The sequence below is a fragment of the Haliaeetus leucocephalus genome, unplaced genomic scaffold, assembly GCF_000737465.1.
Source record: "Haliaeetus leucocephalus isolate CR32 unplaced genomic scaffold, Haliaeetus_leucocephalus-4.0 Scaffold195, whole genome shotgun sequence".
Lineage (NCBI taxonomy): Eukaryota > Metazoa > Chordata > Aves > Accipitriformes > Accipitridae > Haliaeetus > Haliaeetus leucocephalus.
The window spans coordinates 8,115,773-8,130,799 of NW_010972631.1; the positions used below are offsets into that span (position 1 = coordinate 8,115,773).

At 36.6% G+C, this 15,027-nt stretch overlaps 1 protein-coding gene across 3 annotated transcripts in view; it reads right to left on the reverse strand.

Moving 5' to 3' along the window:
• The window catches only part of RIMS1 (regulating synaptic membrane exocytosis 1), a 336,006-nt gene that overhangs the window by 78,902 nt on the left and 242,077 nt on the right, over positions 1-15,027 (reverse strand). For 2 of the 3 annotated variants that reach the window (XM_010565784.1, XM_010565782.1), the window contains one exon: positions 9,454-9,483. The exons of the other annotated variant lie outside the window; for it this stretch is intronic. In XM_010565784.1, coding sequence (XP_010564086.1) covers positions 9,454-9,483 — 30 coding nt within the window. The remainder of the gene's footprint in view (positions 1-9,453; positions 9,484-15,027) is intronic. 3 annotated transcript variants of the gene reach the window in all.

Sequence of the window (15,027 nt, forward strand, 5' to 3'; positions counted from 1 at the left end):
AGTCCTTTAAAAGCACTACTTTGCTCTCTAATGTTCACTTCTATTTCAAAGAAATTATTTGTTCTTGTGCTTTCAACTTCCCTATGACATGTTTGTTTAAAAAAGAAATCTAATCTCAAACCTTCAAGAAGTTGTGGTGCTATAAAGAGCATTTTCTTCAATTTGAACAAGTTATGGCAATTAATCTTGGCTGTGCTTGCCACAGGAAGATGACCTTCTACTAACGGAAAGAGTGGGGTGAAAGCCCGTGGGCTAAGGGTTCCTTAAAATAAGTTAACCTTTGTGGTAGTGGGTAATTTTCAGAGGGAACTATATATACTGCTATTCTTAAACTTGGGAGCACTATAAATGCAAAGGAATACCAATAAAAGAATACCTTGAAAACCTGCACTTTTTAACAGTTCTAGAACTAGACCCAAGTACTCATCAGTGACTATTCTAAATAATAGAAGTACTCACTATGCTCATTGTGTTTTAACAGGTTATAACATCCCAGAACAACTTCTCTTCATTAGAAATTTTTGTGTGGTCACAAATTCAAGACTGGCATTTTATTTGCAAAATCTTCTGCTTTTGGGTCAACCATGGATTTATATGACTCTCCAAAACAATGAGTTTTAAAAGTCAAGTTTTTTTGTAAACAGCCCTCCCCAGACCAGTGACAGGAGAAAGACACTAATTTAAAAGCTGCAGAGAATCAATTTTCAATCACAAAACACAGAGAATTTTAAATTAGTGGAAGATAAGTACTCTATCATGTTGTTTAAAGATCTGTATTGTGAATTAAGAGGTACCAAAGTTCTCATATGTGGGTGTTATGCTGTTAACTGCGGAATTCTTTACACATCTATTTTTTGTCTGTGCTTTGCAAGCACAAAGATACAAAAGAAAAACCAAACCCCAAACAGTACACTCAGGGTTGGATATTTCAAAGTGTGTGCTACTGCACAAATCACAAGTGTGCACGCACGTACCATCCGTAATATGCTTGTGGAAATGATGGAATGTCTGTGCGCTGGCTGGGTATGAAAAAATATACAAGACATCACTGTGAAAAATATGTTGCTTTCATGTCCTCCTTTCACATTTCTGATTTAAAAATAGGAAAATTAAATACAGCAAATTACATTAAAATTCTGCTACAGCTACAAGTTTAAGGCATGAAATAAAGTTATCATTGTAATCTTCAATCTCCCACACGCAGAGGGTCCAATCTAGGAAATTCTGCACATGCAGAACGTCACACTGGGCCCAGCAATTATTCCAGATGACTAATTATGTCGGTAAATGTGTACCTTAATTGCAATGAGTCCAGTTCCACCATCAGATATGCAGGCACAGCTCCAATTACTTCAATGGAAGTTGCATGGAGGTATCTGAAGGCAAAATTGAGCACTTTAGGTGAAATTTTTAAAGATGGCCTCTTATTTTAAGGACAGATACGAAAGGATTAAGATATACCAAATAGTGACTGAAGTGAAAAACTCAGATATCTTAATCCTATCATACTTGCGTGAAATAGACTGAGGATATAAAATAAGAGGGAAAATTGAGACCCCTTTAAAAATTTAGCCCTATATGTGTATGGTGCACAGATTACAGTTACTCTAGAACATAACCCTTCCACTGTGTGACTTTTAAGTGTTTCACCCTGTCAACTGTATATTATACTAAATAATTTATATGATAGAATGTTACTCTGTATTACTTGCAATACCTGAAAAAGAATATTCTATTATGTAATGAGATGCTAATTCGGTGACTATATGTGAAAATTACTGCGGTTGAGGTTGGGTAAATATTCAACCTTAACTCCATAATTCTTGATTTTTGTTATGTTTAAATCCTTAACCTTAACAACACGCTTATGTTCTGGTTTTCATTATTAGAAATCATTAGATAAAATAGCATGAGAACAATTAATGAGGACTGTGAAGTAAATCTAAATTCTCTAATGGAGAAATTTGGTTTTGTGTGCATGGAGTAAAAAGTAATTTAGCACCAATTAGCTGTAAACGTATTTCTAAGCAAGCAACTGTGTGAAATGTAAGTCTGCTCTAGAAGATACAACTGTGTTCTTTCTTCCAGCTTTGTTTACCATGCACATCTGAGCACATGTTGTATCCAGCTCAGTTCTGTGATGGAAAATTTCAGCTGCCTGATAAGTAGCCTGGTATACTCTTTACACGTTAATCACAAGAAGCAGAAAAAAATCTAACACAGGAGCAAAAGCACATTAGCAAAAGCTGTAACAACCAGAGGTAACGCCACCATACAATCACATTACTTTCTTGGAACACAGCTGGTTACCACAGGTAATGAAAATTTGACATAAACAATACTTCAAGGACTTAACCTGCCTCTTAGAAAAATATAGATCTACTTTCTTTTAGGACATCAGTATGTACAGAGTGCTTTTCCTGGAGCTCTTGAGAGGTAGGACTACACAGTAATTTACAGATTGAAGCACTGTAATCCCAAGACCTTTAAATTCTACAGCGGCCCTAGAATTCAAATTATGGAGGTTTACCATAAGTGTCTCAAATTAGTGGTACAACTACCATCGATAGCAGTTGTGTCAACATGTTACTCTCTTTGGTGTCAGAAGTGATGCTTCAAAGAGCTATAACTCTCATCTCTTCAAGAGCTGCTGATTCAGATGTGAGATCAATCAGTGTAAGAAGTAATTGAAAGAAGAGAACTCATTGAGCAGACTGCTTAGATAAGGGGTGCAAGTTTAGAGCTAAGGCTTTTACTACTACTAAACCATCTGAAGGCTGTACAACAAGGATGTACATAAACAATCAAGCCATGCAGGAGAGAAAAGACAGACATACGAATGGAATCAAAATGTTATACTTCAATTCCATTAATATATTTATAAACCGGTCTGACTCCTGTAATCCCAGGTGTACTGGGTCTGGCTGGGATGGAGGTAGTTTTCTTCACAGCAGCCTGTAGGGTGCTGAGTTTTAGATTTGTGACTAAACCAGTGTTGATAACACACCGATGTTTTAGCAATTGCTGAGCAGCGCTTGCGCAGCACCAAGGCCTTCTCTGTTTCTCATGCTGCTCCACCACCCCCACAAGTAGGATGGCGATTGGGAGGGGAAACATCTGGGACATCTGACCCCAGCTGACCAAAGGGACATTCCATACCATAGAGCATCATCCTCAGCAATACAACTGGGGGTAGTCTTTCCAAGGTCACTGTTGCTCAGAGACTGGCTGGGCATTGGTCTGCTGGTGGGAGGTGGTCAGTGATTGATTGCCTTTGCATCACTTGGTGGTGGGGTTTGTGGGTTTTTTTTCCCTTTTTCTTCATTTTTTTCCCCTTCACTTATTAAACTGTCTTTATCTTGGCTCATGAGTTTTTAACTCACTACTGCTCTTCAAATTCTCTTTCCCATCCCACCGTGGCGGGTGGAATGAGTGAGCAGCTGGTGGGAGCTTAATTGCTGGCTGGGGTCAACCCACCACTCCAAGCTACCAAGAATTAACTGCCCAACATAGTTCTGAATGCTCTTCCGTCAAACAAAGAAAAGTTCCCTTAGCTATTACTTAGTTTATTATTCAACTCACTGCTAAGTCCCATCTGGCTTCCACTGTGAATGGGATTCAAAGGAAGAAGACATGGTCTACAAAGTTTAAGATCATCTCCCATTCCATAGGCTAGCAGGTCCATCAGCTCCTCCTGGGTCTCTTCCTCACATGTCATTCAAGAAACATCCTTGTGAAGACTGTTCACTTCGTACTGTAATTCACAACAGATCTTACAGCATTCTAAATATGCTACATGCTGGAAGTATAACTAAACATCTGGATTTCCAGTCTTTGCAGAGGTGATCATGGTATTACTAAAAGAATAATTTAACACATGCACATAATGGAAGAGTCATTTTTTTATTCAAAAAGTAATTAAAAAACTTGCTTGTATTTCTTGTGATAAAAGGAGTTTTGATTACCATTAAAGGCAGTTCTTGGTACATATTTCCATTGTAAATAAAGGTTTTGGTTTTTTTTTTATTGACAGACTATAAAATACATGCTGTCCTCTGAATGTCTAAAATACTCAAGTCCATAATATGCTACTTAAAGGAAGTAGGGAATAAATGGAAGAAAATAGCTACAGATCTCATTTTCAGCCTGCAACCTACCCTTAAAGAAAATTAGAACAGGCTAACAGTTGTTTTTTCTCCAAGGAGACGGCCATTTCTTAATTTTTCTAAGACATTATCTGTTTACTAAGAATTTATGTACTAGTCATACTCCTTTTATTATGTCAGCGCTATGGTAAGGTTTATAGATTTACATCTGATGATATTAACTAGTTGACAGCCCTCATCTTTATTTCTGTCCTCAGAAAACTAGTGTGGGCACATTTCAACTCCTACCTGCTGTTTAACTGATAGAGAAGCTAGAGCTGGCTAGAATCCTAACTGTTCAGAAAATGTGCTACCTTTCCAATTATGTACGGAACAACAGAACCATAAGCAAATACTATACTAACATATCAAACAGAGTAGGCCAGATAAAGTTTTTTTTTTTTTTTTTTTTTTTTTTTAATACTTTGGTAGATAGACAGAATGTATCATATGGCATTTTTCTGTTATCCACAGAACGGGAATCTAACAATGCACAAAATGTGACTTTAAAATAAATTCAACCTGCATTGGTATCAACAACAGACCAGTCCAATGAAAATCAGTGAGAGCTACAAAAGCTGCACTAACAGTAGTGACCAGTGCAAAAGAAACTGAGGTAATGTTAAAGTCCCCTATTTAAGGTTTCCCTATTTAAGGTTTGAAAGGGGACCTAAACTCTGTATTATTTGCAAAATTTCTTAAATGGCATGATGCTATAAACACCTATCTATTAAGCTGATAGCAGAATGTATGAAACATGTCGGCTAATTTAAATAAAGATTGTACCACAGGCAGCAATACTGAACAAGCAAGGAACAGCAAAAATGCTATAGCTGCCTTTCTAGCTCTAGTTTTTAATTCCTGAGCTTAACTGTTTAGGTCTCCACCTCTTTCACATTACAACAATCACCAAAGAGACTCTACATTCTGTAGACTTTGGAAAGCTGTGAATCTTGTCAATAAATAACATCTAAAAAGAACCCACTCATACATTTGAAAAAAGGGATTAGAGTTGTTTTAGCACTGAAACTAACTCCTGTGTAGCAGTGTGAACATCACTAAATTCCAAGGAAAACAACCTTATACCCAAAATTGAACTGCTGTACATGCTACACATGTATCTCCAGCAAAATATCACTATCTCTGATGACTTGTTGCTATCTAGCAAGTAATAAAGCAAGAAGGAGAAGGGAAATTTTGGCAAGGTATATGAAAATAAGCCTTTATGCTTACACAAAAAGAACAAATTCTTAAATGCCATACAGAGATAGGGAGTTTTAGGACATCAAAAATCCACACGGAAACTGGAAGATACTAAGTTTATCTAAGGTTAGTGGATTCTGATATTTTAGGAAGACTATCATTCCAAGCATACTGTTGGTGAAAATGATTCAGAGAGAAGTCATGAGAATTATACCAAGTCCAGGACACAGTCTTGCAGAAACAGATTTAGGAAACGATTAAAAAGAAAGGAGATATGTGGCTTGACTAGGGTCCATAATTATTTACATGTTGGAAGACTTCTAACCATAAAAGGCTCTTCAGCTTAGCAGATACAGGTACAATAATGCCCAGTAGCTATGAAGTTAGATAAGGTCAGATAAGTAATAAGACATGTTTAAGAAGTCAGGTGGTTAAGCACAGGACCAATTTTCCATTGCTTGCAGTCATTAAGCGAAAATACCTTTCTAAAAGGACATTCTTGCTCAAACCCAAGTATGGGCTTAATGCCAGAATGACTGGTGACATTACCATGGTCTGTGATTAAAACTGATAACCATATCAGTTTATCCTACACTATAGAAAACCTATGGATGTCTTAGCACTGCCTATATAATTTTCTGTAATGGTGAAGTCTGCAAGCAAAGAATTGGCTCTTGAGGCACTTCATGTTTCTGTTCAAGATGGTCAAGACAGAAAGCAGGTGTAGGCAAACAGTACAATTTGGAAATCCTCCAAATCTTGCCTGCCCTATTAAATGTTGGGCTAAGCTATGTAACAAGAAGAAATTGGCATCAAGATTTCAGATAGCTGTAACCCTTACCAGCAGATATCACACATCTTTTATGATGCAAACTTTAAGGGAAAAACCTCTGTAAGTCTAAAATGACAGAAAGATTTGCTTATACAAGGAAGCTACTGAAAAGTAAATTGAAGTGAAAATTTATCTCATAAAAACTATTTCATAGTAACAGTGTCTCTGGGGCACAAACAGCAGGTTCTGGCAGGGCAACAGGGAACTGCACTTACCCCAGAAGGCAACAGAGATCTGACCTATTCTTCACTCTGTCTTCACACTAAGAAGAAAAGTTGAACAATGACAAACAGCTACAGCTATAATGCAGTCTAGAGGCGCATACACTTAGCTCTTCTACACAGCAAAAGCCAGGAGCTTCATCTGTCTGTGCTGCTTAGATGCTCTGTTGATGGGAATTGGGGGGAAAAAACCAGCATCTGGTTTGAGGAAGTGAGCACAGGAAGCTGAAGAAGAAACTAGGCAGAGCCAATGTCCAGAACAAAGGCAGGGAAATAAAGCAGTGGTGAAATTTGGATGGCAGAATCCCCTAGAGCAGTGGGCAAGGGAAGCGAGGAAGGAGGGGAGCATTCACTGCAGAGCTGGCTGTGTGGCACAGCAGAGAGAACTCACACTGGTGTTGGACCAGGATGAAGCGTTTCAGAAATAATAGAGAGTCTCCAGGTTATTTCTGTTCAGCCTTCAGGATGAGTTTTGCAATATGCACACACAAAGTATCCCTGTGGTAGGTTCCATGACTTTAAAAATCCACAGCAAACTCTACTGTGAAACGTAAAAAACACATAAAATTTTGAAATCATGAGCGGAGGAATGTCTTGAAATACAAGGTTAGTAACCCTGAAAAATCAATCTGTTGCTAAGATAAAGAACTTGTTACCACTCCTCTGCATATACGAATTCAAAAAGTACTTATCAGCAACATGCAGGTAGTGAGGGAGATGGGCTCTGAAGCCTGCTCTGCAGCCCTGGTCCCTATACCTGACCAGAACGTGCTGTGGGCTCCTTTAAGGTTGTGTACATGGGTTTCCTTTCCGTGGGAGCTCATACAGCTCTGGACCTCCTCCCAAATCAGAACGGAGGCATGACCAAAGCACATACTGAGACTGCCAAGCTGGGAAATGAGCTTGGATCTCCCAGTACATGCAGAGGCATGGTGGTCATCTTGAGTTTAATAACTCACTCCAGAAGGAAGATAAGCCAATGTAAAAATCTGAACTGACTGATGCAACACTCAGTTCTTCCTCAAAGAGTTTAAAGGATGATCCCAACAGAAGCTTCTATTTAAAAGAAAACCACCATATACTTCTTAAAATTTGAAAAAAATTAAACCGCTAGTTCTGGCAGCAATCCAAGTCAGCATCTTTGTAATGTGCTGAAGACTTATTGGAACCCTTCCCATTGATTAAGTGGAACAGATGCTTGATTTTTTTGTTGTAGATCTATCTGGTCAGTGTTGTTCACATCTATAGTATATGCTTTCATTCATACCTACGTCTCTTGCCACGTAATATCCTGTAACCCTCCCCATCCATATCTCCCATTCACCTACTGTCCTTTTTATCTCCCATTCTGCCCTGGGGAAAGTCAGAGGTGACAGTGGGCTACTAGTGTAAGGCAGCTCAACTTAAGTTACTCATGGAGCCCCTGAAGTGCCAGCACTCCACTTCTTCCCACTCCTCTTCTTTTGCCCAGCTCTCTTCTGCCTCGGGGCTGCACCTGCTTTCAGCTCCCTTGAGCCAGAGGAATCTGTGCGTATAATGATCCCACCACCTTCTACACACTCCCAAATCTTGGGCAAGACCCATCCAAATCTTGTGGAAACAAGCTCTTTTACAAACCTGCTACAGGCATGGTCTAGTTTGTCTGCATAAAGTCAATTGTTTTAAACAAAGAAACATCCATTGCAGTCCAAGTCACAGGGCAAGGTTTGTGAACTTGCAAGAGGCATACAAACCAAACTGGCATGATTGATTTGTATTGTTCTGTTTGAGAGAAATATAAATATTGAAGAAAGCAAAAATGACAGAAATAATTTGTAAAATCAACCGTCCTTAGCACTTTCTTAAGACATTTCATAATACGTTCTTAACACTGCAAAATAACCTGTAATTGCTAATCTCTAAGTTAAATGTTATTTCTTTTTAATCTTTTTTTAACATTATCATGAAAACATACTCCTGAGTATTGGCATGGGTGTTGGAGATTGTAGCTAGTGGAACAGCTGCTGTATTTTTATCTAAGCAAGTATGAATGTGTCAGTGGGATTCACCCTTTCAGAAAGTACAGAGGTTGTAGGAGATATTCTGATTCAAGTTCACCTTACAGTTTGGCTTTGACCCATCAAAGCCTATATTCAGACCAGAATTTCCCAAGATCTGCAGGACTCGGGACTAAAGGTCAGAAAAGGTTAATCTGTGCCATTAATGTTTATGCAGCATAGTAGTTTGCCGTTAACATTAAAAGGGATTCATATTTTTAGTTTTTTTCTCTCCAAGCCTCATTCTGTTTTGAGATAACTCTTACTTTCAGCAAAAAGAAAAAAACCAAAACAAAACAAAAAAACAGAAAAAGGACTTCTCTGCAGCGTTGCCTCGATAGGGACATGACAGACTATACTTTTCACTATGTGGGACAGCCTTAGATACCTGTTATTTGAGCTCATTGATTTACTGGTATCGGCACAGACACGGAGAATTCATAGGAGGTCAAATGCATAGGAGGTGAGCGCTGTGCGTCTGCCCCTAGAAACCTGCCCTGCAACATGACTAACTTTGAGTGTCAAGGGCTTGTCATGCAAATAAAACACAGCTCATTCTTCAGAAGCTCTCTGCATATGAAGGATAGTTTCTGGCCATCATCACCTTCAAATATTCCCAAGCCCAGACCTAGGAAACATCCTTCACAGATGCCAAAAGCCATGGCTGCATCATTAGAAGCAGATGTTGTGCAGAGGTCAAGAGCAGCTTAGGTAAAATCTTACTCTTTGTGTGAACTTTAACTTTAACTCAAGCACCGTCTAAGCCGTGTAAAATACCATGACTACTCCTGTTAAATACAGTATATTGCATTGCAATAGGAAAACTAGAAATTACAAAAGAAACCATTTTCATATTCTAAAGAGGGGCATCAGATAGTATATAGATATTTGAGAAACAACCTTCTCGCCTGTTAAACACTGTTAACTAAATACTATATGCTGTCATCGAATATATTGAGGGAAAAGCCAGTATTAACAGTTGCCAAACATTTGTAAAAAATTACATAAATATTTACCTTTTGTGGAAGAGTTAAAAGTCTCTTGCTCTTCAATGAATTAAATGCACGGAATGATGGAAACAGAAAAAGAAATCAGCAAATTTAAAGTTAGATAAAGAAATGTGTTACATGTGACAATGGCATGTACAGTAGGCAGTACTCCAGCATATGTAAAAGTAATGTAGAAAATTAAAATGATAAACCATGATAAATAATAAAGCCTATGACTTTTTCTTTAAAATTAACAGGAATAATGAAGTTACCGAGAACCAGATTGTGGAGTCTTTAAGTATTCCGCTCGAGCAGTATTGTCATACCCAAATTTATGATTAACATTAAAATCTTAAAATTGCTTTAAGTATCACTCTCATTCCTGAACCACGTAATCCTCATTTAGATTCTGAAGCCTTTTCTGCAATAATGAGTGTTACAAATTTATTTTCTATTAACTGAAATCTGTAATACTCAATAACCACTGGACTACTGAAAATTGGTCTTTAAGGAAAACATAAAAGATTATGAGGTTTGAACTCATTTGCAAGAGTTAGCAATGCTGAGAAAAAATACTCTCCAGCGTGAGTAAAGATTCCACAAGCTGCCTCAAAATATGCAGAGCCACCTAAAATTTTCAAAATAAAACCAGAAATATGAAGACAAAACAAACAGTGCTAAAAGACTAACACCTAAAATTGAAATGACTTATTCTTTTTTCTTCTGCCACTCAGGTTTTATACTGATGGATCTGAAAAAAGGTTTTAACTGAAAGGGTTTGATCTTTTACCATTACTCAAGCCACACTGTCACTGCAATGACATTTAAATGATCAAGTACATATACACAGGATGGTTTTCACTAGCTATTCATTTTTTTAGGATCATAAGTTGGTTAAATATAAAAAGATATTTGCAACTCAAAGGTATTATTTGACAACATACTGATTTTCTGTACAAAATTCTGATTCTTACTTGTTAAAAGGAAACACTGGACATCAAAACACTTCATTCCTCTATGATGTGACTACCATTAAAGACTTGTACATGAGACACGTGAACTTTAGACAAGTAATCCCCATTCAGTACCAGTAGAGTCTTCAACGTAGCTTTCCCTCATGAAACACTAGCACACATGCACGCATGTACTTCACCCTGCATACAAGCCACGTACAAAACTTATGCAGCTTTTTCTAACATGAGCTAAGATACAGCAATACTTAATGCTGGTCACACTTTTGCTTTTCTAAAGGTCACTGCATAAGGCCTGTTACCATAAACAGATGCCACTGGAAACACATAGAAGCACACTAGCTCAGTTATGTTTACAGATACTCTTTACATGTAAATAGACTGCTGATTATCACAAACCTTACTTTCATTATAGAGCTTCTGAAATATGAAAACACATTGTCGAAGCTATGAAAAAGAAATCATGCTGTGAAGCGCCAAATAGAAGCAGATACAGGGAGAAAGACCTGGTTTGCATGAATTAGCTCTTAAAAATATTTTTTAGACTACAAACAATCATTGCACATTTATCTTGCTGGTTCATAAATTTCAATAGTACATAACATGTTTTTTCTTATTTATTTGCTAGATTTCCTAATATTATCTACCACAGCCAAAACAGAGTATAGAAAAATGCTACAAATCTTCAGCTTGTATTCCTTTCCTTGATCAACACAATGATTAACCATTATACAAAAGTGTAGAGACCCACCCTCAAATCCTATTCAAGCAAGAATTCCTATGATGTTTGATAGTTGCAATGACAGAGGATGGACTGAATAAAGATCACAGAAATATGCTTTATACAGAAGTATTATTTAAAAACCGTGCAACTACATAACAAAGTTATTATAGAAACAGCTGAAACGCAAAGTCAACACAGAATCCCTGCCCCTCTTAATGATGTGCGCTGTTCCACTCAAACATGATGCAAATTAAAAAAACACTGATGCAAATCTCTTACAGCTCGGCGCAGCATGACATATTGAGAACACACCATTGTCCTTATCATGGCTTAGAATTTCACTGCTTTAGTCACTGAGCCAAAATATCTTCATATTATTAGGTCCTTTTATAAAATTATCAGTTAAAACAAAGAAATAAAAAATGCTTCTTAAGTAGCATACGTTAGGGTAATGACTACTGAAGTGCAACTTTTTGAAAACACACAGAGACACATCTACACCAGCCTAGCTTTCAATATTCAAGCATCTCAAGACCTTTAGATGCAATAACATCCCACTGTGTCTTGCACTCTAGGAAATACTGCTGACGGGGTTTCAAAGGAAAGAAATACAACCATGTCTTCCTTGAATATCACTGGGATTAAAATAAAAATCACATTGCCTAAAAATTACAGAAGCCTACAATCTTAACTGTAACCACTTTAAAAAGTCTGCATGTACCGGCATTGCTAAAAATATTATTTAGTTAGAACTGTTCCAAGTGAAAACAACTACCCACCCCACACTGCAAAACTAGGCAAAGCTGCTATCCCCTTTAGAACATAATCACCAAGAAGCCTTTTCTTTTTTTTTTTACTACTGTGCATAATTATTCTCTTTTGAGGTTTTAGTCCTTAAATTGGACTTTTTCCTCTACATTTAAGATTTTTTTCTCTCTTCCTGATCAGTAGTATCAAACCCATTTCTGTAATGGAATAGGGACCACTACTTTGGTTGTGTCTGTAAGAATTACTTCTGTGAGGTTATTTTTAAATAGTGTCTACTAATAAGGACCTTTTAAAACTACCTTATTTTCTCACAAGTTGACTTTTTATGATTCTCTAACTGCTGACCAAAGCAGTGTCTAAGACAACATCATCTGGTAGAGAGAAGGAAGCAACCGTTTTTTCAGTTCTAAACTTGACAATGACAAAATGGAATGTCCGAGATGCAATGTCAGTCCTAGAACAAGCCTTATTAGCATGGATATGATCATTTACAATTGAGAGCTAAAGATTAAAGATTTAGAGTTAAAATATCACTCTGTTTCTCGAGATGAAAACCACTGCCAGTCTCTTGCTCCTTCATTAACTCTCATTTGTTTCATAATGAGAGCTTTCGAGAGTAATAAAATTACTTTACTGGATTCTTCTATGCCTTCTGAATATGCAAAGAGCAAACACAAAACCCCTTTTGATATACAGACATTCAATTTTTTACAGCAACCACTGTGATTTGTAAGACAGACACAGATTCATAGATGTATATATTTAGATGTGCATTCAACCCTCCTGACACAACAGAATTCCTGTAAAGTGTACAGAAATACTTTACTATAAAAATGGTACCTTATGGTTTATCATACAGGATTTCCTTGAAACACAGGATGTCAATACTGACCACCAAAAAGTAGCTTGCTTTATAAATGAAGAAAAGGCATTTTGAAATGCTCCCTTTAACATTTGTATATTGCACTAGATTTTGACATCGTTTATATCCATGGTGACTGTGAATTTAAATCATTAAGGACACAATTCAGTTCCAAGTACAGCTAATGGAAATCTTTTACAGACCTGACCACGCTTTGGGTTCAACCCTACATTAGGGTCAGATCACTTCTAGTCAATCCATTTGACCCCGATGCTCATTTGACAGGGATTAAAGAGGTGAAACTGATATTAAAATTTGATACTGTAAATCAGAGCAAATGCTATGGTCTTATAGCCTCACTGAATTTAATTTCCTACAGTAGTATAAAGTTTATACATATTATCATATTTATTTCAGAAGATACTGACAAAACCATTTAAAAATATTTTATAAAATCTATTCAATTTAGTACTTCTCTGCAAATACATTCTCAGCTTAAACAAAGTATTAAACATGGGTAAAATCAGAAAACCTCCCCTTCAAAGGGACAAGCCAGTCACTTAGACAAAACCAAAGTACTGTGTAGAGAGAGAAATCACTTTAGCCTTCGATTCCATGTGCCGTAATGCAGCTATATTGACACAGACGGTATGATATATAACAACAAAGTAAATGATATGTCGCATCCTACTTGTACATTTTATACATAAGACGCAAGCATATCAACAAGTGTAAATAAAAGTTCAGTGAAACAGCATTACTTTACAGGTATTCACAGTATCAACAACTTTCTAAACCTAGAGTAGCTTTAGCCTTCTGCTCAACTTTCATTTTTTCTTTTCACTTCTGTATACAACCCATCTCTACTCATTTTCATGGTAAGTTCTACATTCATTTCCAATGTCTTTAACAAAATATAAATTAGCATTTTATTCTCAACACACCAGTTATCAAGAACAGCAGAAAGATGACAGACAAACATCCAAAGGAAAGCCAACTTAAAATTAAATTAAAGGCTGATTCATCATTACATATTGTACCGAGTTCTGAAATTGCAGAAGAAACATGAAAGAAATTTGAAATTCATTACTTATTACGTTTCCCTAAGAGGCCCCCAACTTACTAATATGCAGAAATAGAAGATGTAAATGTAGTTTGTAACTAGTTTATAATCCAGACAGTCCTAGATTCATTACAAAATGAGAGGACTCGAATGTAAAGTTTAAAATTAATAAACCCCACTTGTATTAGTATATTAATCATTCAAAATAAACACATGTATAAAACAAGAATGCATTTTTCTATGTGTTAATTGAAGGTGTAGTATGCCATCACAGCTCAAAGCCATAAAATTAACGTAAGCTGATTGCATGTTAATGCAAGCCATCATACAAAAAAAATCCCATGATAATCTGTCATGATAAGAAGGTCATGGTCAGCAATACTATCTATTCAAGAAAGCAGTCTGCCAACAGTTCTATAAACCGCTACAATATTTCACCATTAGAAGCATTTCTATAATTTCCACGTAGAAGAAAGCGTTGTGTTACATGACAATCTCAGTTGTTGCTTGTAGTCAATGAGAAAACAGGCTTTTTAAACACAGACAAAAACCTGAATGTGCAAATATTATCCATTGTGCCATTTCATTTTATCATAATAGCTCATACTCTGTGTGCAGTATGTTGCTAGAAAAGGAAACAGCAATATTCATACCTATTTGATATTAGTATGTAAAAAACATCTTCCACAACCATTACGTCTACGTTGTCTTTTTCAGAAAAGAGCAGCACTCCTCTGCCTGATCAGTTTATTCTTAAGAAAGAAAGAGCTGATGACCTGTGCTTTCACATTTCCCATGGTGACTATTTTCATTCTTTACTCACTGAACTATGAACTCCAGAAGAAAAACAGATTTGTGATGTTTATTACTAATTTATGTTAATAATACATAACAATTAATATAAACTACAAAATAAGAAATGAGTAAGACTGGCAAAATGTTGTCAGAATCTTTGCCCCTGATTTCTTTAGCTGAATACAAACTAGATATGTGTTGGAAACTACCACGACTCTAATAGAAATTTAAAAGTAGACAAACATAAAAGGGTACTAGAAAATTAGGGCAATTAAACCATGCGTAATAATCCACTGGTCAAACTCTACTGGATTTCCCAGACTACAAATATGCTTTCATTCTCTTCTATTGCTTTATGAGTAGAATTATAGCATTGAACATGTAGTTATGAAAGTAGACTTTAAGTAAAGAAAAGTAA